The 21669-nt window shown below is 48.8% G+C and overlaps 1 protein-coding gene across 1 annotated transcript in view; it reads right to left on the bottom strand.

Moving 5' to 3' along the window:
• Positions 1-21669, bottom strand: part of JADE1 (jade family PHD finger 1) — a 56752-nt gene that overhangs the window by 14051 nt on the left and 21032 nt on the right. Inside the window, exons 3-8 of the mRNA XM_052655080.1 lie at positions 20701-20778; positions 10572-10657; positions 8243-8400; positions 6200-6387; positions 3659-3870; positions 579-746 (exon numbers count right to left, since the gene is read on the bottom strand). Coding sequence (XP_052511040.1) covers positions 579-746; positions 3659-3870; positions 6200-6387; positions 8243-8400; positions 10572-10657; positions 20701-20778 — 890 coding nt within the window. The remainder of the gene's footprint in view (positions 1-578; positions 747-3658; positions 3871-6199; positions 6388-8242; positions 8401-10571; positions 10658-20700; positions 20779-21669) is intronic.

Below are 21669 nucleotides of genomic sequence, written 5' to 3' on the forward strand. Positions count from 1 at the left end.
AATTACACACCAAAAAATGCTAAAATTTGAATCGCAAATGATATTCTCAGAGTGAGCCATGCAAATTAAATCAGTCAAGGTCTGGGACTTGAAATAAATTAGACCAGACTTGAAATTAAAAAGGTTGAAATTCTTAGGCTAAGTAAGAATTTTAATAAAAATCACACAAATGTAACCTAGAGCAATGGTTCTTTAGCCACAACTGTGTGGCCTGCATGGTTCGCCAGCTCCAAGGGGTTACAGCCCACCTCAGGGGAAGGCCGCGAAGTGAACGCCATGGGTCCACTCCTGGGACCCTGTGCACAGTGGAGGGCCAGCTGCAATGGCATCTGAAGACAAATCTGAACACCTCCACCCAGGAATCCAACTAGCTGTGGCTCCCAGTGAGCGTGTCTGCAAGTGTACACACCGCAAGCAGGCCACAGCACGCCTCAGGCTCAATGTAAGGTGGAAAAAGGAGTAATTCACAGGCGGCGTGTTCCTCAACAGCTACGATGAGGCCTGCTGATTAATGAACGGCTCCCCATGAGAATGAGCAGCCACGGGCTCTGGACTGAACCGCCCAGAAGGGTACCCACCTCGGGGATCCAAAGCGCACAGCTGACGTGCACCCACTTGGTCCCACTGCGGGTGGGCTTCATCGCTCCTCCTTTCTTGGGACACAGCAAACACTTAGGCTGAACACCCAGGGCGCACGTCCGGCACAGCCAGCTGCCCTCTGGGACCTTGAGGATTCCATAGCAGGCCTGTGAAGACACCGCACATCCCAAGGAAAAGAGAGAAGAGAGTTGTTTTTCCCGGTATGTCTATTAGTTTTAAACACCTAGAAAGGGCTTAACAGAACTGCCACCAAACAGAGGCACTCCCTTCAGGAAAGGTGCCGGGCAGCCTCACAGTCAGGAGGTGGGCGCCACACACTCCCGGGGTGGGCCTGAGAACCACACAAGGACAGAAAGGTCTAACAGAAATCTGCTGTGTAGCTACAGATACCCCCTGTACCAAGTTTCTAAATAGTAGTCAGTAAATCCTCAAAACACTCTCCAGGGCTAGATGGGGTAGGCATCCCTCTGATTTACTGATGCAGCTGACACAGAATGAGGAGAAAACACAAAGCAGCTGAGTCTCCCAAAGCTGTGCCATGAGACACCTCTGGGCACGAGAAAGAACCAAGGGGCAGCTGGGACCCCAGGCTGAGCAAACTCTGCTAACCTGGCCCCCACACCTCCTCACCCCAAGTGAGCACCACAGGCGCAGAAAAACGAGACCTTCTAGACAAAACAAGAATTTGGTCTCTCTGGCTGATGTTCAAAACAAAGCCTGCTTTACTAAGATGGCAAATTACACAAGACAGCAATAACTGCAGAACTCAAGGCAACTAAAAGCCAGTAAGATGGGTCAAAGAAAGAAAAGGCAAACGCTAAAGAAGTGGAGAAAGAAAACCGTGATGAGACCAGGAGCACAGTCAGAGCCGTTTAAAAACACCAAACTGTTCAGAACTTTATCCTTAAATGAACTAACTACGAGTCAGGAAGTGGAGAGACAGAGTAACACAGCTCCAATTCTCCAGACAGGAAAAACACAGCCGCTATGCAATCTGAATATCCAGGACGCAAAAAGGAAACCACAGGATGAGAGTGCAGCAAAGCTAAGTGACACTAAGGCTGGAGCTTAGGAGCAGCGTCGGTGCCGTGAATGAGCCACTGTCAACACAGACCGCCTGGAAAAACAAAACAAGACAAAACTTTTTATAGAACTGACACTATTAAGGTTTCAAATACCAAAAAAGTCTATATCAGGCACTCCAGAAAAAGTCTCATTTGAACAGGTATTTTTTCTTTTTTACTGGAAAAACAAGTCTAAGTAAATTAGAAGATTAAAACAAAGGATGCCTTAAAGACAAGTCATGAAGAACATCTCAAAAGAAGAAGGAGCCAAAGGAAGTACTAAGAGACGATGCGGCGTGGCCGAAAGAGCAGGAGACCAGGCCGGGGGTGGGGCGTCGGGAGCAGCCCCAGCCAGCCCCCGCCCTGGAGCTCTGGCTTCAACTCTGCCAGTCCCCCACTGTGGGACTCTGAACAGCCCACCAGGTGACTCATTCATAAAACAGAGGGTGTGAGTACTTTCCAAGCAGAACTCTTTTTTTCAAACAAAACTTTTCTCAGGATTAGGGGGAAAAAAAAGTAAAAATGGTAAAAAAGTTAAAAAAAGTTAAAAAAAAAAAAAAAGGAACTAAATGTCATCCAAGTAAAATAGCACAAACAACAGAGGAGCAAACTGGTAGCCACAATGGTCATGATGCTGAGACAACCACTCCTCTAAGAGAATTCTCCATGATCCCAAGGAAAGCTCTGGTCATCTGAAAACCCAGAGCTACAAGATGGGCTATAACACAATCAGCAGGAAACGATGGTTCATGTGTCATGAGGATGAGATGGGCTAAGGCCACACAGCCTGTGAAGTCCAGAAGGGACCCCCAGGAGGCAGCCAGAAGGACAAACACAACCGAGAATCACAAACTTGATTCTTCTTCCCCAGAGGTCACCAAGCCACCATCCCACACAAGTCTTCAAGATTGTTGTAAATCTCAGCATCAACAGGTGAACTCAAAGCAAGTACCTCAGAACAGTCTTTTAAAGAGTTTATATGAATACATATCCCCACAGAAATACAGATTACTTTATTATTGTATTAAAAAATAAATGAAAGAAGAGTCAAGACTGAGATTCTCCCAAGCTTTTTAAATTACCCTATGCCCATCCTTACTGAAAGTGAAAGTGAAAATGAAGTCGCTCAGTCATGTCCAACTCTTTGCGACCCCATGGACTGTAGCCTACCAGGCTCCCCAGTCCACAGAATTTTCCAGGCAAGAGTACTGGAGTGGGTTGTCATTTCCTTCTCCAGGGTATCTTCCCAACCCAGGGATCGAACCCAGGTCTCCCGCACTGCAGGCAGGCACTTTACCGTCTGAGCCACCAGGGAAGTAAGTGATTATTAAAAATAAGCAACCACCAAATCCTACTGACATCAGGGAGGACAGGAAGTAACATTCAAGAAAAGGGGCCCCTTTCTTCTTGTTTAGGGGCTCAGTTTATCGTGACGCCAGCAAAAGTGATGTTTTGAATCGTGTCTGCAAAGTTTATGTTACAGTCAGTCCTAACCCAGAAGAAAACAGATGTAGTCAGTTAAGATGAGCTCACACTGGAGTAGGGAGGGCCCTTCACCCACTGTGACCGGTCTTCCTACAAGAAGACAGCCAAGTGTCAAGACAGAGACACACAGCGAGGACACAAGTGACGGCAAAGCCGGAGGCCACAGCGGTGCACAGCTGCAAGCCACGGAATGCCGACTGCCAGCAAACCACCAGGGGCCAGAAGAGGCAAGGAGGGAGGGGTGCTGCAGAGGGAGCGTGGCCCTGCCGACACCTTGAATTCAGGCTTCCCGGCTCCAGAGAGCAGGACAATAATTTCTGTCATTTTAAGTCATCCAGCTGGTGGTACACTCTGTTAGAGCAGCCCGAGCAAATTAACACAGGATCCCATTCTCCTGGCTGTAAAAGCAGCAAGAAGTACTTGAAACACCCGGTATTAATAGAGAGGTGGGCACGCGTCCTTACCCCACCCCGTCTGTGGCTTCCTCCCGGGCCCCGCTGCCCACCTACCTGATGCACACAGATGTTGCACTTGTCGCAGAACACCATCTCGTTGCCGTCCTCACCATCGGGTGACTGGCAGACGTCACAGACGACATCTTCGTCATACTCGATCCCCAGGCCTTCCTCAGTCTCAATCGCGTGGTTCATGTTGTCATAGCACCGCTGTTCAAATTCCTCCAGGACCCTCTCCATGGTGTACTCATCTAACTCGGGCATTCCTGGAGGAAAAATGCCGCAAACCTACTTTGATAAATCCATATGAATAAATATTGTTATACTAACAAATTCACAATGAATAAATAATATTATAAATAAATGTATCCTGAATGTCCCAAATATTATCTGTTGAATGTCTTTCTGACCCTTTCAAGGAAGGATCTTTAAATTAAAAGGCAGAAAGACACATCCACCCAGCAGTTTGTTCTTTGTGGTCAGGTACTGAAGACGCAGCACTGGGAGGTAGAAAAGTGAAAGATAAATCCCACAAGGGTTCAAGGATATTAAGTACTGAATACATTAGACTGTCATTTCATTACAATATTATACATAACAACTAGCATGTAACAGACTTCAAAACCATGACCACATAGTATGGCTTGGTTATTTTTTCAAAAAAACATTCCATTTTTCAGCTTAAAATGGTGCTGAGAACAGATTTCACTGTGAATACTCAAATGTTTTTACCTGGTTTATCCCTCCTCACCCTCTGAATTTACTAGTTGAGATGCATAAGCTAATCAGACCCATGAAAGACAGTAATACAAGCAATGTCTGAAGCAAAGAAGACAGCTCCTTGTGAATCAAATAAAATGCATTCTTATGCAAGAAATGACCAAAAATAAACTTCAAGAGGTTATAACTTCATGGTTATAACTAGTGGTTGGATAAGACTTTTATTTTCTTCCATTTGTGAATGTATTCCAAACTTCCTACAATGAAAACACTCATGCAAGAAAGAAGAAACAGCCTGTAAAAAACAGTAAAACACATCTAAGAAACAACAGAAATGTCATCAGAGCCAACAACTCTTATGCATTACCATAAATGTAATTGACACTTCCAGTTTTTAAAAACTTGGAGAACACAACAGTGCTGGCACTGTGATAAGCCCTAATAAACACATATTCAAAAAAGCCACCTCTCATTTCAAACCCTATGTAATACGAGATCATTTCTGCGTGGCCAGACACTTTCATCTCAATTCTTCCTACCAGTTTTGAAAACATCACTGGCTTTGAAAATACAACCGTATGCCCTATAATTAATTTTCACCATTAAAAAAACCAATGAAAGCCAAGGTAAATGTCCTCAAGCATGTGTTCAGCACGTGATAAGACAACCGCAACACTCATCCTGCCACAGCGTTCAGCACTGCCTCGCCGTCCGACAGACACCCAGCACTACCCCTTGAACCATCCACAGAAGCCCCCAGCCCCTGGCCATCGTCGGTCCCTCTGCCTTAACTCAGGACACCCAGCCAGTCTGGTGGAGTACAGGGGTTCCCACAAAGTCTATGAAGCTGAAACATAGTATTCTGTTCCAAGAGAAAACTTCTGAACAGATTCTATAATGCAACCTCATCGCCTACTAACAGTCTAGCCACTAATATCTAAAAGCAAGGACCATGAGGAACATATCAGCTTTGTCAAAATTCCCAGCTCAGTCCACAGGGTCTTTCCCATTCGGGGGCTGGGGAGCAGCAGGCGCAGCAGCACCCGTCACACGCCAGGCCCCATGCGAGGCTCAGGGACCCACACACACACAGTCTCAATCCTGCAGGGCTCTGAAATCCATTCACCATTTCATAAATACTTACATAAGCTAGGCTGCAAAGAGCCTGTGCCACTTCGCGACCTCAACCTATGGCACAAAGCTAATTAATCCTCACAGTCTCTCATGGGGAACCCAGCCTGGGCCTCACTGACTTGCCATCTCCACACACTTCAGGCAACCCTCAGCAATCAGAAGTGGTGTGTAAGCCAAGACCCAAGAGTCATCCTGGGCGTGACACAAGGAGATGCAAGCAAAGGAGGCGCAGGAGCCCCGGGCCGCACACACACAAGAGCTGACTGGCGTGCAGAGTTAGACCATGACGGGCGGGGCGCTCGCTACGGTGGGGCTTCCCCCAGGGAGAGCCAGGACACACACGGAGCACTCGGGTTTAGGAAAAGACTCCAGGGGAGTCGCTGAGGTAGAAAGCACAAGTGCTTGGCTGGGGTGGAGTTTACTGTGAGCAACAGCAGGTCAATGCTGAAGAAGGGATCCGAAGAGCTCAGCCTCCTTAGTTTCCTGGAGGTAAGGAAGTGGCGGGTTCGGGGCTGCAGGTCAGGGTGGGAACCAGGGGCCCTGCTCCTCCCCCGTGGAAAACAGCCCTCCTCAGCCCACCACTCGTCCAGGGAGCACACGCAGACTCCGAGTCTGCCACAGCCGGACACGCAGGTCTGAGGCTGAGGTGGAGCCGGCGCCCTCAGGTGGTGAGGAGCTTCTCCCCTCACCTGCAGGCCTTCCTCATCCTGTACACAAGGCAACAGAGCCGTTTTTTCTCACCCATCTCCTTAAACTCCTCGTTGGTCAGTTCCAGCCACGCAGCATCCATGTCGTTGAGATCGTAACGACACACACTGTCCGCCAGTGTGCGGATGTCAACGTAGCCCAGCTCCGGAGGCTCGGAGCCTGACGAGACAATGTATTTCTTGGGCCTGATGAACATGAGGGATTTCTCTTCAGATACGACCCTGGGAAAGAAGAAAATAAGGCAGCCGGGTTACCCTTCCTGCCACAAGGAAGCAAGTCTGTCTGTCAGAAGGCCCCAGGCGAGCTTCCACCTCCGACCCGCAAACCCCAGGTCACTGCCTGGTTAAGAGAGTTAACGCCCTAACATCACTGCTAATAAAATAAAGTAGGAGTTACTAAAGCCCCTAAAATAAAACTAGATAAAATAAAAAAGCGACAAAACTACCAAAGGTGTCACCACCAGCTTCTTCTGCGTGGCCTCCCAGGACCCTGCGTGCCTGCCGCCATCTGACAGCGGTGCACACACTCAAGAATGCACTCAGCCCTAAGTGTCAAGGGTTAACGACTGAATCACCCTCCACGGACCAGGCCTGCCCGCCCCTGCTGGAGGCCACCAAGCACGGGCTTCTCTGGGACACACAGGAGGCAGGAGCAGCCTCATAGACAGCGGGTACAGCGGAGCGCTGGGGAGCCGAGGGGAGAGCCATCACCTCCAGGGCTGAAACTCGGGCCTCGGCCATTTTCAGGCAGCCTGAGAATCAGAGTCCCGGCCAAGTTAGGGGCGCTCCCGACACACACTGGGGGTCCCAGGAGAGAAGGGGAGGTCCCTCTGCTCCTCATGCTTCCACCTGTGAACACCTGGAGAACTGCCGTCCTCGCACCCGCTCAGGAGAAAGACAGCACGTGAGAAGGCCCAACCACTGCTGACTGGAGACCGTGGAGGCCCAGGAGCCCCTCACATCCACACTGTCCCGCCACCTCCAGGTCTCAGGGCGCTGGCAGTTTGCATTAATACCCAGCTGTCCAAGGAGTCCGTCATAGTTCCATCACCCTTATACCACCAGAGCGGCTTTATCTATTAATATATGACATTGAGATAGGCAAATTTAAGGGAGTTTTTCCTCCTACTCAACTTAAGGGCAGGGTTTCAGGTGAAAACTTCCACAAGCTGTGTGGGTATTTAACTTGTCTTTTGCTGGGCTCGGAATGCCTGGGACTGGGGACGCCAGAGCCGAGCAGTTAGGTGGTGCCGTGCCCCAGGGGTGGGCGACTCCTAAAGAGCCCAGGGAACACTCCACTCACTACCCAGACAGCAGTCCAGCCTGGGAGGGTCATTTAATCCTGCGCACTTACAGGGACATTTGTCCCAGGGACTCCTAACCCAATAATCAGGTTCAATCATCTCAAGCGCCTGAGGACATGATGGGGGCCAGGGCTGAGGGTAAACTCAGTCCACACTCAGCGATGGTGCAAGAGGGCGTGTCGCGAAGCAGGTAGCTGAGGCGGCGGTGAAGCCGGGCGCTCCCTCCCTGGGAGCAGCCTCAGACAGGTGAGCAAACAGGCCCAGCTTCATGCTGAGGCGGGTCATCAAAGACTGACCCTCAAAACCTTTCAGGGGAAAAGTGGTTTGGAAGTAAGATCAAGAGAAAGTCTCTCAGAACATGTGGGCAAAGGTTATCCAAGGAGAACTCTAAGGCATGGCCCTAGCCTGACAGGACTGCTCACCCCCGTCCACCCCCAGAGGTGGAGCTGACCCAGCAGGACGACAGGCAGATACCCCTCCCCAGCAGAGCAGCCTCCGGAAGAGGGAGCCACTGTGCCTACATCCAGGCGTCCCACCCCTGCCCCCTACTTCCTGAGAAGTCCTAGGATTTACCTTCCTCTTGAGGAGAGCAGCACCTTTCCAAGGTGGAGGCCCACAGCACCACCTCTGGACCAAGGCGTGTTTCTACCACATTTCTTATTCCCCCAGAAGCCCTACTGCTAACTCCAACACTAGCCACCGCAGCCGGCTGGCTGGCAGGGCAGTAAGACCACTGCTGGGGGAGGGGTGGCCCCTCTCCCAGGCACGTCTACCTGGCCACAGGCTGGGGGATGGTCCCAGGGCTCACTGGCACCTGGACCCCCTTCTCCCACTCCTGTCTCCAGGGGTCCGCCAGCACGTAGTACTCGTCCGGGTTCAGCTGGTAGGAGTCATGGAGCTTCATGGCAGTGATCAGGTCTGTCCTAAACACCTGGACAGGGAGAGCAAAGGGTTAGTGACACTGGGTATTTGCATTCTTCTTCAGAGCACTGGCAGCTGCAGGGTAACCACGGTACTACCATGTAACCAGGTCACTGTTTCAACAGAGAACCAGTCTGACCTACTGAGGAAACCCCTGGGCCTGCCAACACCCTGGACCGCGCTCAGGATGGGAGTGGCAGCAGCTCAGTGCACTCACTCCCTCCCTGGCTCTGCGAGACGGCCACGTCTGCACCAGCAACCACGACACAGGAACCTCAGTGTCCTCCCTGGGAAACTGCTAGGAGGCTCCCAAGTCAGCAAGCAGGCTGCTGAAGACGCGTGCCTAAAAACCCCTGGAGGGAGTCATTTCACTCAAGGGCAACTTCCTGGTAAATGTTTACAACCTAGAACTCCACTAACCATGTAACAACACCAAGCCAAAACCCAGGGCCACCAGGGCTTCTGTTCCCACCTTCAGGCTGCCTCCACCCAGCCCCTGCCCCGCTGGGCACCAGGGCTTCCGGCGAGGTGTCTGGAAGGCTGGGTTTTGGGTGGCCAATGCCAGGCAGAGCAAAGGCTGCAAAAATCTAGGAAAGAAGCCACGACAGACCAGTGGAGTCCAGGCAGAAATGAGCTTGTAAAGAATGTGCACTCCTTCACCTAGTGTAACTTCTGCTACGTAAGCAGCATTTGTCGGGGAAGGAGAGGAGGAGGAGAGAAAAAGAAGAAAGCAAGCTACCAGCCTCTCCTCGCCCTGCCAAAACAGACCACAAGACTCCAAGGTACCCTCTGCCAAGAGAGCACCTCAATGCCTCATCGCAGGTCAAGGAGGGACCAACCACAAAGGGGACCCCCACACGTCTGCTGCTCCTGATGGAGACTTCCCACCAGGGCCTCGCCTCAGTCTGCTCGCGTCTAAGAGCTACAAGAGGAAGTGCTGACCCTGGCATGAGCACCACCCCAAGTTGTATTTGGCACAAAGTGAGCCTGCATCTGTAAGCTACACTCTCTGTTTACACAAGTCACAATGCTGAACTCTCTCTTCTTGGGACAGGGAGTTCTTTCTTGTGCTGCGAAGTACAGTTCACATTATATGCCTGCTAATAGGTCCATATTTGTTTTTCCTGGTGACTTTGCAGGCTGGTGATCACTTTAATAAACATCACCATGATAAAGTCTGAGGCAGGGTCTGAATAAATGGGCCGTGTCTCCAGCCTGCCATTTTGGATCTGGACTTTCCCCCTGTATGTCACTGAAGTCCCAGGAACTGGCAGGAACCTGGCTATGCACCTTCCACAAAAGCCCAAGTGAGACCAAGGGCCCACGCCCCAGGGGGCATGATCTGTCAGCCACGCCCCCCCCACCCCCCAGCTAAAGAGAGAAGGCCTTTCAAGTCTCAGCTCTACATCTTCAGGAAGCAAATTAGTTAAAAACATATTCCAACTAAGTCTGTTAAGTATCAATAGTAAATAAGGGAATCTGCCAAAGAAGAAAAAAAAATCAAACTGAAGCAACAAAAAGAGAAAAGGCAGTCAGTCCACTCTTTCTGCACTAGAGACTCGGGAGGGGGTGCTCAAGACTGAGACACACACCCTCAAACGGACTTGAGCTCAGAGGTCCCCAGCAGTATTCAACCTCAGCACTTCAAGTATGAAGTCATTTCAACTCAGAAACTTAAAAAAAAAAACAACAACAACAACAACAACCTGGAACAAAACACAGGTCAGGGCCAAGGCCAGCACCACCCAGACTGCCCAGCGCTGACACCGGGAGGGGTTCCAGCAGTGGGGACCGGTGCTCTCACACAGGGACCAGCTTCCTACAGTGCGTGCACGCTCAGTCATGTCTGACTCTTTGCACCTGACGGACTGTAGCCCACCAGGCTCCTGTCCATGGGATTTTTCAGTCAAAAATACTGAAGAATATAATTAGTAACAGCTAACATGTACTGAGCACAATCTACCTCTGTGTATTAATCCACTTAATCCTCATAAGGATCCTGTAAGGTGAACACCTGTATTATCCCCATCTTACAGATTTGGAAACTGAGGAACAGAGGGATTACATAACTTACCCAAGAACGCATTGACATCAGTATCAACAACCAGGTGTGTGTGTCAACGATATGCACTCACACACACATGTAGGACATGCACTGTCACGCCAGCACTCAGAAATTACCTCTGAAGGCTTTCGATCTTCAGGTCTGGAGCAGGAACTTCTCCCATGCTGGGATCGGGAATTCTGGGACCAGGTAGTCGACAGGCCTAAAGACACAAATGTCCCAAGAAAAGCAATCAATCAGAGGTACACAAACCACGGAGTGTTCGCAGCAAGGCGCCCTCAGTGCCACCCCAGGAGACGGCCAGTGCCCCGCCGAGCTCTCCCCTCTCCCCAAGAGCTCCTCCACTCCCACCACACGCTCACTTCCCACAGCAAGCCAGCAAGACCACTCCGTAGCCAGCGGTCAAGGCCGCTGTGTCACAGCACACTCTCAGAGGGAAGTGGCACTCAAGCGCACCATGCAGCTGGTGCCTTCATCCATAAGCCTGCACTTCTTCGAGGTTCAGAGTCTCACAGTGCTAAGTATAAATCCAGAAGCTTTTAAGAAAAACTTTCAGGAACTTTTTAAACGCTAACATCATTGTGCTATATCCTAAACCCATAACCAAAAACATTAGGAAAAAATTTCTGACTCCACAAAAGAACTTAGCAATTCCTAGAACAGGAAAACTCTGACCTGCCACAGACTAGGGGCTGCAGCCAAATCACCTTTAAAATTGCCTGCTCCCCTCTCCCAGAAAACGCCTGCCGGCATCAGCCCTTCTCTGAGCTCGGAGGACAGGATGCTCTTATCCCATCATGTGGCCCCTTCCCCTGCTAAATCATGGAAACGGGGAGCCCCACCAGGCTGCCTATGTCTCCTTAATGCCACAGTGTCGGAGTTCCTCTTGCTCCAAGTGTCCCTCCCCAGGGAGGGCTCGTCCACACCCACAGTCTCACCTGGGAGACTGTCAGACCTGCATTCCCACATTAGTGTCCCTCCCAAGCGCCAGGTCCATGCTCCCCTTCGGATCAGACATCAAGCGAGCCCCGGACGTTCCTAAGGTGGGTCAACTCAGCACTACAGTAACTGGGTTCAATATTTTATTCAACCCTGTTTTTCTTCTTCTTCTATTCAAGAGTCATTCTAAAGTCTCCTCACTCAGGACACATCCAATTAATGGCCAAGTGGAATGCAGCTGCCCAGGACCTCGGCACCTCAGCCCCTCTCCTCCACCCGTCACTGCCTCCTGTCTCTGGATGCTGAATCACTGCCTGAGATCCGAAACCACCCTAATTACCTGCAGTGTGTCTAACTTCCTAATAACTCTCCTCCATGTCGAACAGACTATAGCATTTCCCATAAATTAACACCACTCCCCCTCCCCCTGAAATTAAAGCTAAAACCTGAGGGGGACTGCCTTTCTATCAACAAAATCACTTTTCACTCAAACAGGAAACTCTTACCTCTACAGATTCCAGAGACAAGGGACACAATCAAAGCACCCTTAAGACCTTGGGGATATAAAGAAATAGATTCTGCATCTAAGCCTATCATCAGATTTGCCATGACGGAGACTAAGGGGATTGCCAAGCGTCCCTCAACAAGCAAGAGCACTACCACTGATGACCAGTCCTGAGGCTTGTTTACTGGGTCACTGACTGTGCTGTTAGGCCAGCAGAACAGATTTCCTACTGGTAACCATACTGAGTGGTTCAGTCTTTGACTCTTGAATGAACAAGAAAGTTTCACTCCCACACTAAAAGGAATATTCTGGGCATACTGGGGTAAGTCTGACTTGCAGGAAGTTCTAAATCTGGTCATTATTGGAAAAAGGAAGACAAACCAAATTAGGAACCCAGAGAGGAAGGTGGCTGGGCAGCTCATGGTCTCTAGACAGGCTGTCTTGCCCCCTCCGGTCCCTGGGCCCAGCCTCCAGCAGCCCAGACAGTCTGCACAAGCAGACTCTAGACGGACTGCCCAGGAGCCCGGGGCGGGGGCAGAGATGCAGGGTGGAAAGGGGTGGACCCTCTACTGTGAATCGCTATCTCAAGTGTTAGGGACAGCCTCCAGGCTGGTTCTCAAGGTTCCATGCAGCTGGCACAGAAGTCAATCCAAGGAATGGGGATCATTTTGAAACTTTTCCTAGGACTGCTTTCACATTCTTGAAAAATGTTGCCTGTTTTTAAAAACAGATATTGAAAACTGCTACAAATTTGGCATCTAATTATATTACCCAAGAGGAACGCTGGTCCACCCATAAATAGTCTGTTTCTCTTCCTTTTAATTTGCCTAATGCAAAAGGAGGAAGAGAAAAATTACTATTAAACTCACCCTGCAGAAAGGGCAAGATTGGGGGGAAAGCTAAGCTTAAATTATCACCAACATAAGAAATGTTCTTAGTTTACTTATAAAGCCAAAAACCAGAAATCACCCAAACAGCAGCATATCCATACTGTGGGGTACTATCCGGCATTAAAAAAGAATGAGCTGGTGATACCTACAACATAGATGAATGTGGGAATAATTATGTGGAATGAAAAATGCCAGATAAAAAGAGTACATATTATTTCATTTATATAATACTCTGGAAAATATAAACTAATCTATAGTGACAGAAAGTAGATCAGAGGTTAACTGGGGAAAGAGGGAAGGGAAGGATTCTCTTCAGTTTTATGATTTCATGGGTGTAAACATGTCAACAGGTATCAAAGTGTACACTTTTAAGTGTGAGCAGAAAATAATTGATGATTTTCTGCCATCCATTTACAATAAAGGAGAAGAAAATGCTCTATTTTACTCTATGCAGGTGGTCTGTACAGAACCTAGACTTGGCTGAACAGTGAGAAGCAGTTGGTTCCTCCCTCCCTTGTCCAGCAGCAGATACTTGTTGGCAATTTCCTCCCTCTAAGTCACTTTAAAACTATGTAATAACTATTTACAACATACAGTACACCTAAGTCAGTGCTGTGCACACAGCAGATTCGTAATGTTTTAAAAAATGTCTTTAAGTGGACAAAGATACAGTGTCGCTGTTCAGGACCATCACTCAAGAACTGATGGTGGCAGCTACTAAGAACATACTGCTGTTTTACCTATTAGAAGATAGGCTTTTGAGCTCAAGGAAAATGAGGTCACGGAAAATAAAGCACTAATGCCTTTAAAGACAGCTAGTGGGGCCACTGCTTCCTGACGAGAACACACCTCCATCTACAAAGTCCACGGGAGGCTCCAAGCAATGCCTGATATCCCTACACGAGTTCTCTCTCAGCCACGTTCACTCCGGTTCTTCCCAGACCATGATCCAAGCAGAAGAATTCACACTAATTAAAAGTTATGATATAGAACTTTTTAAGTATGTTGGGTTAAAAAAAAAATCAGTATTTCTAACACGAAAGGACTAGGAGACAACAATTTACACTAGAGTAAAATGCTGGCCACTCATCAGTCCTGAAAAGTCATGTGCTAAGATTATGCTGGGTTAAATGCTGTATTTTGGTTTTGTTTTCAGAGTGCTGACATTTATTGATAAGCTGAGAATATGGCAAGCAAATTTTTTGTTTTTTTTGTTGCTTTCAGGAGAAGAGTTAGGAACTCTATAAATTCAGCAGTAACATTTAAAATTACTCACTGCCCATACACAAGATATTATTACCTAAAGTCCACTCTACTAACAAGTGACTTTTAAATTCTTGACATGTACTTTTAGTATCAACAATTAATCTTATTAAACACGGAGAAGAATTAGCGAAAAATAAAGCCTTGCTTTGTTTTCTTATCCCCACCTTCCCTTAAAACAGAAACGCAGGGGTGATGAAAGCGACAAAAGGCTCGCAGGCCGCAGCATCACGAGCAGGATCCTGTGCGTGCTCTGCACTACTCACCCTGCTCTCTGGGTCTAGTCTGCATTTACCTTCACACTGTCCTTTGAAATATAGTCATGCTGTCTTGCCCTAGATCTAAAATAAGGGAAAAACCTCAAGAGTAAATCTAATACATATTGCACACACCTCCAGCATTTGGTAGTTCGTGTTAAGCCTTCCAGGTGCTGTAACGCATGAAAGGTTCAGCAACGAGAGTGAATGGCAGGCAGCACAGGTGGGTGCTCACCCCACCAGAAATGCAAACTAGGCAAGAGCCTCACCCCTGACCAAATGGCGCATCTCCTAGACCCTAAACACCATGCTGGTGATTTTAGAGTGCTGAACCAGCTTAACAAAATAAGATGCTTAGGACCAGCAAGTACGGAGCCCAGAGGGCCAGTCAGTGTCACAGTAGTGCAGAGTGGAGAGAGCGAGGCAAGGCCAGCCCTGTGCCAGTAAGGAGGTGCTATGGGATGTCCAGTCTGAGACAAGGGGACAGATCTAACACAGCTCCTACTTGCTTGCACTGTGTGATAGAAGACCCGCCTCCCACACCACTGCTCTTGCTACCAGGGCCTGCCCCCGCGTCTCCCACAGCCCGACCCCCTTCCCTCCCAACACGGCTTGTTAGCTCTGCGGTTTATCTTCCAAAGCACAAAGCTTGATGGGTGTGTGTTCAGAGCACTGGCCCAGGAATGTTTCAACATACCTGGGCCTCCAACCAACTGACACAAATGTTGTGTTTCATAGGCACCCAGCCCTTCTGTTAAGTCCAAGTCCATGTAGCAGATGAGGTGCTAGTTGCTCCCTGAACCCAAGATGGTGCTCTGCCCATCAATGTCGACAAGCCACAAGCTGGGTGTGACAAGAGATAAAGCCATCTCCGCGTACCTAGGAGACATGCCTACAGCCCACATTCTGCGGTACTTGAGCCAAAATTCCCACATTTCAAGAATTTCTACACAACTCCTCGGTGTCACACGATTCAACTGATGGTGGGAAAGGAGCAAATTAAAGGTCCCGTCACACAGGAATAGAAGCGGAAGCAGAGTTATTAACCTTTATGCAAAAGAGAAACCACTGAGAAACCCCTGAAGACTTGTCAGGAAGGAAACCAAGCACAGCCAAATAAACAAACAAAAAAAAAGGGAAAGCAAGTTATTAAAAAATGTAACTAACACAAAAGGTCCAAATGAGAAAGTACGTTTCATCTGCTAAAAATTTTGGTCTTTCTTCACTGTTGATCTGTGAGCTGGAGAGAGCCCAGGAAAACAAAAGTCCTCACATAACTTCCTGTTTGTCACTCATCAACCTGCATTGCTAAGTGCAAAATTAGTCGGTTGACTTTTACTCAGCTGTTTTCTGTGTCTTTGTCATCACAACAGAGGGAGCAGAACTTGGTTGGGTAACTGGAAAAGACAGAAGTGTTTCAGGGTCAGCACAGAGGTGTAAACCGGGAGACCAGGGAAGGCGTCCACAAGGTGCCCGGCCCCTCAAGCCCTCGCCTCACCCCGGACCTTCCCATAGGCGGGTCAACACGGCCCTGTAATTTGGGGCATGAGGCAAAAATGGTTCCTAGACCCAATTCCAATACGTGCTTGTGGAAGCTTCCGCATCCTAACAAGCAACTGCCAGGTGCCAGCAGCATGTCCAGGAATTCAACTCAATTCTGCCATGCAGACAGAACTAGATCCCACAGACTCAGTCCCAGCCTCCAAGCCCAGGTTGTCACCTGTGCTTCTGACTGGCAGAGGTTCCCAAGACCCTCAAGTCATTTGTTAGAGCAGCTCACAGATCTCAAAGAAACATGTTCCATACTAGATAACCAATTTATTATAAAAAAGATACTGAAGAGGGTGAATCAATAGCCAATAAAGAGATACACAGGACAAGGCCTGGGCACAGGGCATGGGGCATCCAAGCCCTCTCAGAGCACACCGTTCTTGCCCAGCCACCGCAGGGCCACCACCTGAAAGCTCATCGAACTCTGCTTCATTATGGAGGCATGATTGATTAAATCACTGGCCCACTCAATCTCCAGCTCCTCTCCTCCCCCCTGAGGCTGGGTGGAAACACTGAAAACGGCTGGTGGCCCCACTGTCGCATTTGCCAAAACTCCTGAAGACGGAGGCCCAAGGACTCGGAAGAAATAAAGCGCTTGTTTCCCAAGGCTGCGCCCTGGCACAAGGCATTAAACTTCCGAGACTGGCTGAGCCACCCTGTCCCAGGAGCCCAGCCCGTGAACACCCCAACGCGGTTTCATCCAACTGCAAGGCTGGCAGTCCAGGGCCCCTGGAGAAAGGCTTCCACAGCTATGCCTGCAGCTGGAGGCGGGCTTGCACTGGCGCAGAAAGTGCCTGTGCATCCCCAACTGTAAATACCATGCTGCTAGTCCCCTGGACCAAGCCAGAAATCAAAGCAAAGGGCTCCGGCCCAGGAGGCCAGCCGGGCCCAGCCATGGCTATGTGGGGGCCCCAAGCTGATGTCTGCAGCTGTCTCTTCTCCACTTGGACATGCGAGGCGCTGAGCTGGAAGCTGCTGCCAAACTTCTGTCAAAAATACAGGCTGGAAAGGCTGAAAGGTGGCCACGGCACTGACACAGCCCTTATTCTGAGCAAGGCTTCCAAGCACCAAACTAAGGGCAGGCTCAGCTCTGGGTACCTGAGTGCAGAGGCAGAAGGCACCCTGCTCACACCCACCATGTGCCTACACGAGAGGATGGTATCCAACGCACACAGGCAGGCTGGTGGCAGAGGCCCACACGGGACAGCAGCCGCCCTCAGAGAAGGTGGAAGGTGTGTTTATGGTGTAGATGTGTGCATGCATCTATATGGCCCGGCATTCTAAGGGTTCTAAATGAGAGCTGTTTGCCACAACCACCCACCCTAACGACCAAATCAGCAGGCCGAGACAGGCTGCACAGCCACAAAGTACCACCACATTCCACTCTATCAACCATGACGAGGCCAGCCTGCCTCCCTTCTATCAGCAGCTACTGTCTTCATCCTCTACCACCACCACTCAGTTTCCATGTGGAGCCTAGGGCAGAAGAAAAACCAGCTTTGTGGTCTACCTACATTAGCCCTCCAGCACATTATAAGTGTCTACCTTAGTCCTCCCTCCATCCTGCTTTCTTCAGGGAGACCAGCACAGACACAAACATATTAGCCGGAGGACAAAACCAGCCCACTACAAAGAAGGTGACTTGATGGATACACTTTTGGTGGGGGCTTTGGACACCTTTCTTCCTCCTAGAGCTCTGGGTGAAAAAACAGGTTTAGATGAAGCATCTGGTCTTCTATGGGCTGAACTATGTCCCCCGCAAACTTCTTATGTTGAAACATAACCCCCCAGTACCTCAGAATGTGACTGCATTATATTATTTGGACATAAAGCCTTTAAAATGGTGATTAAAATGATGGGCCCCAATCCAATGTCACTGGATCACAAGAAGGCATTTAAACACAGAGAGATATCAAGAATGCACAGGCTCAGAGAAAAGACCTGTGAAGACTCAGTAAGACGGTGGCAGTCGGTCTGCAAGCCAAGCAGAGAGCCCTCAGGAGAAAGCTAACCTGCCAACATCTTGACCTTGAACTTCCAGCCTCGAGAATCATGAGAAGTAAATGTCTGTTCTCTAAGCCACAAAGGCTGTGGGATTCATTATGTCCGCCGGCAATGATAAATGGAAGGGTCTCTGGACAGCTGACAGGCCCGGACTGGGCCAGGGTCCAGAACTACACTGGCCACTATGGTAATCACTAGCCATGTGGCTTTTTAAATTTTAATTAAGATTAAATAAAAATTTAAAACTCAGTTCCTTACTTACACTAGAACATCTCCCTTCTATTGGGCAGCTCTACTCCAGAAAGCAGAAGGGTCTAAGTCTGAGAGAACATCACAGGAGAACTTTTTGTGACTGAGCCCTCCCAAGTGGACAAGAGACCCAAGTCAGAGCAAGCACAGACCTACTCCTCAACCAAAAATGCAAGGGAAGAGGGCTCTTGGGGCCTTTCATCAAGCACTGGAAGTAATTCATTAACCCTTCTTCTGATTAGTTCTGAACCTAAAAAGCAATGTTTCCTTTTTGCAATTGCTGCAGGGCAACACTGTGTATTCAGCAAGCAGCAAGCACTTACTGAGTGCATACAACTCCAGAGGACACTTTGACAGGCACCTGAGGTGCAGGAAAGGGATCCCTAAGCTCGTTTTTGCCTCAAGGAGTAAAAAGCCTAAGTAAATATTAAAGAAAACAAGTAGTGAGGGCCGTGAACCAACAAGTACCAAGAAGTTTAGAAGGCATTCCCAACGGCTCCCACGGGGGGCGGGGGGGTGAGGGGGTGCAGCCCCTCCACAGAGTCCCCTGAAACAGAAGGCCAGCCCCAGCCTCACTCCTGTGCCTCTGCTTTCCTCACCCAGTCCACGCCCGCCTCGTGCCAAAGGTCAGCTCCCACTGTCTGTCCGGGAGGGTCCCAGCCCTTCCCCATCTGGTCACAGCTTTCCCATCACCACCAATTCTCCTCCGAGCTGCTCCATGCCTGCACCCAAAGCTCCAATCAAACTGTGTTTCAGTTCTTCTGTTTCTAATAGCTCTGCTGGCTGTCAGTGTGCTGCCCACAGCAAAGCCTTGCTTTCTAATTTGCTGTTTTTAATTCTGCTGCTTTTAATCTGCAGGAAGTGAAGAAGAACTAAAGAGCCTCTTCATGAAAGACAAGAGTGAAAAAGTTGGCTTAAAGCTCAACATTCAGAAAACTAAGATCATGGCATCCAGTCCCATCACTTCATGGCAAATAGATGGGGAAACAGTGGCAGACTTTATTTTTCTGAGCTCCAAAATCACTGCAGATGGTGATTGCAGCCATGAAATTAAAAGACACTTACTCCTTGGAAGGAAAGTTATGACCAACCTAGACAGCATATTCAAAAGCAGAGACATTACTTTGCCAACAAAGGCCCGTCTAGTCAAGGCTATAGTTTTTCCAGTAGTCACGTATGGATGTGAGAGTTGGACCATAAAGAAAGCTGAGTGCCGAAGAACTGATACTTTTGAACTGTGGTGTTGGAGAAGACTCTTAAGAGTCCCTTGCACAGCAAGGAGATCCAACCAGTCCATCCTAAAGGAAATCAGTCCTGAATATTCATTGAAAGGACTGATGCTGAAGCTGAAACTCCAATACTTTGGCCACATGATGCGAAGAACTGACTCACTGGAAAAGACCCTGATGCTGGGAAAGATTGAGGGCAGGAAGAAAAGGAGACGACAAAGGATGAGATGGTTGGATGGCATCACCGACTCGATGGACATGAGTTTGGATAAACTCCGGGAGTTGGCGACGGACAGGGAGGCCTGGCGTGCTACAGTCCATGGGGTCACAAAGTCAGACATGACTGAGTGACTGAACTGAACTTAACTGAACCTGCCAAAACTTGGAGCACAGAAAAACAACAGTTTGCATAAAACAATTTCATCCCTCAGGACTCCTCAATTTCTGTCTCCTCTATAGGTTTCCCTGGCCCCTCCCTCATCTGAATGTGTGTCTACATATATTCATTTCCACAGTGCATAGAAAGGCATCTCCAACTGTCCTGATGAAATCCAGCTCTGATGGAGAGTCATGTGTCAAAGACAGAGTTCCTTGTAAACAGGCCTAATACCTTTCCCATCACTCAGCAGAGTAAGCAATCTTTCAAGGTTTCCCAAATCTGATCTGTAATACAAAACATAAGATAATGGGCCAGAGCTCAGGCACGCTGCTAGGTTCAAAATTTCCTTGTTATCTGAAAGACACTCTTCCCTGGGTCGTCTGTGAGCTTCCCAATACACAGACGCTGTGTGACATTTATTTTGACTGCCTGGAAGCCAACTAACTTCTGGTTCTCAGCTGCACTGTGAAAATATGAGGATGCCAGAGAGCTGAGTCGCAGACAGTAGTATTATTAAATATAGTCATGTTCAAATCCACTGAAGAGCGCTGACTCGTGACCTACTAAAAACCTGTGCTTGGTATTTTCACATCACACCAGGCAGCCCGTCTCCCTTTGTATCAGGCTGGACTAGTTAATAATTAACTGGCTTCGATTAAGTTCCCTTTTCATAAAGAGCAACTGTGAAGTGCTGTAAATGATGTTTAGGAAAAACAGACACACCAGTGACTCTGGAAACTGGATTATTCACCTTTGGACAACAAACAGGAAGCCTGAGGAATGCCACCTGCGTTCAACCTCACCCAGCAAGATAAAGACCGGCAGCATCCCACTCAGATGTGATACTCAGGCCTTGGCTCTTTTCTGACCTCCCTGATACATGAAGCGCCTCAGCTCTTTAAAGCATTACATTAAAAAATCCTGTTTTTACATGGACCCAAACCCTGGTAGGCTCCAAGAACAACAAAGCAGGACTTACTGCCATTGTCGTCAGAATCCTCACTGCTGCTGGGAAGGCGACCTCGTTTCATGATCTCCCCGGGAAACAGCAGGCAGCCTGCAAAGGCAATGAGACAGCACTTAACCCAAGATGATAATACACAACCATCAAGTTGTGCTTCAGATGGCAGCCCAGGATTTACAGCACACAAAAAGGAAACAATCGGCTTTAAGTAGCATTTGAATTATAAACAGTAAAAAGACCAGAGAGACATAATTAGGTCCAATTATTAACAGAACAGGTTTAAAAAGGAGGGGGAGAGGTGGAGAAATTACACATCAGCAGGTCTCCCAAAGGTGCCAGGCTTCTCTCTCACTCCTGTGACATTATCACTACAACTACTCCGGGAGTCTCTTTAGCTGACTGGCAGCAAGCTCTGCAGAGAAAAACCCATGGCAATGAGCACAGTGCTTCCTCACTATATACAGATTCATATTTTACAGGTGTATTGGGAAGGGTGGTTAGAGACAGGGTATGCCAGGATGTGTGAGTATCTACACTGCACTGGGCAGCATTGCTTCTCTGGCAAATACTACTGAAAGAACCCTAGAAACGGAATACCTAGAATTCTAGGGACAGCACAAATGGGACACTGGGAATGCAAATACCTATCCTAGTCATCTCCAGCACCCCAGCAATTCATTCTTATCTAGACTCCTCCCCTTCACTCAGGAGGAAAACTCAAGTCTAAAAGGTTTAAGCAGTGACCTGCCCAAGGTCACATTGTGAGCAGGCAAAATCCAAGTTCACTACCTTTTCCCCAGCTCCTTACAGGCCTTGTCCAACCCAACTCAACCAAATGAAGAAAGCAGTCTGAGCACTCAGCCCACCAGGCCAGCTCCTGCCAGGCAGCTGGTGGTAACAGGCCTCCAGCACCACAGAACAGAGAAAGAGGGCGGTGGACTGGGACTGACGGCCACCACCCAACTCCTACAGATGACCGTGAGG

This window comes from Budorcas taxicolor, chromosome 17, assembly GCF_023091745.1.
Source record: "Budorcas taxicolor isolate Tak-1 chromosome 17, Takin1.1, whole genome shotgun sequence".
NCBI classification, from domain to species: Eukaryota; Metazoa; Chordata; class Mammalia; order Artiodactyla; family Bovidae; genus Budorcas; species Budorcas taxicolor.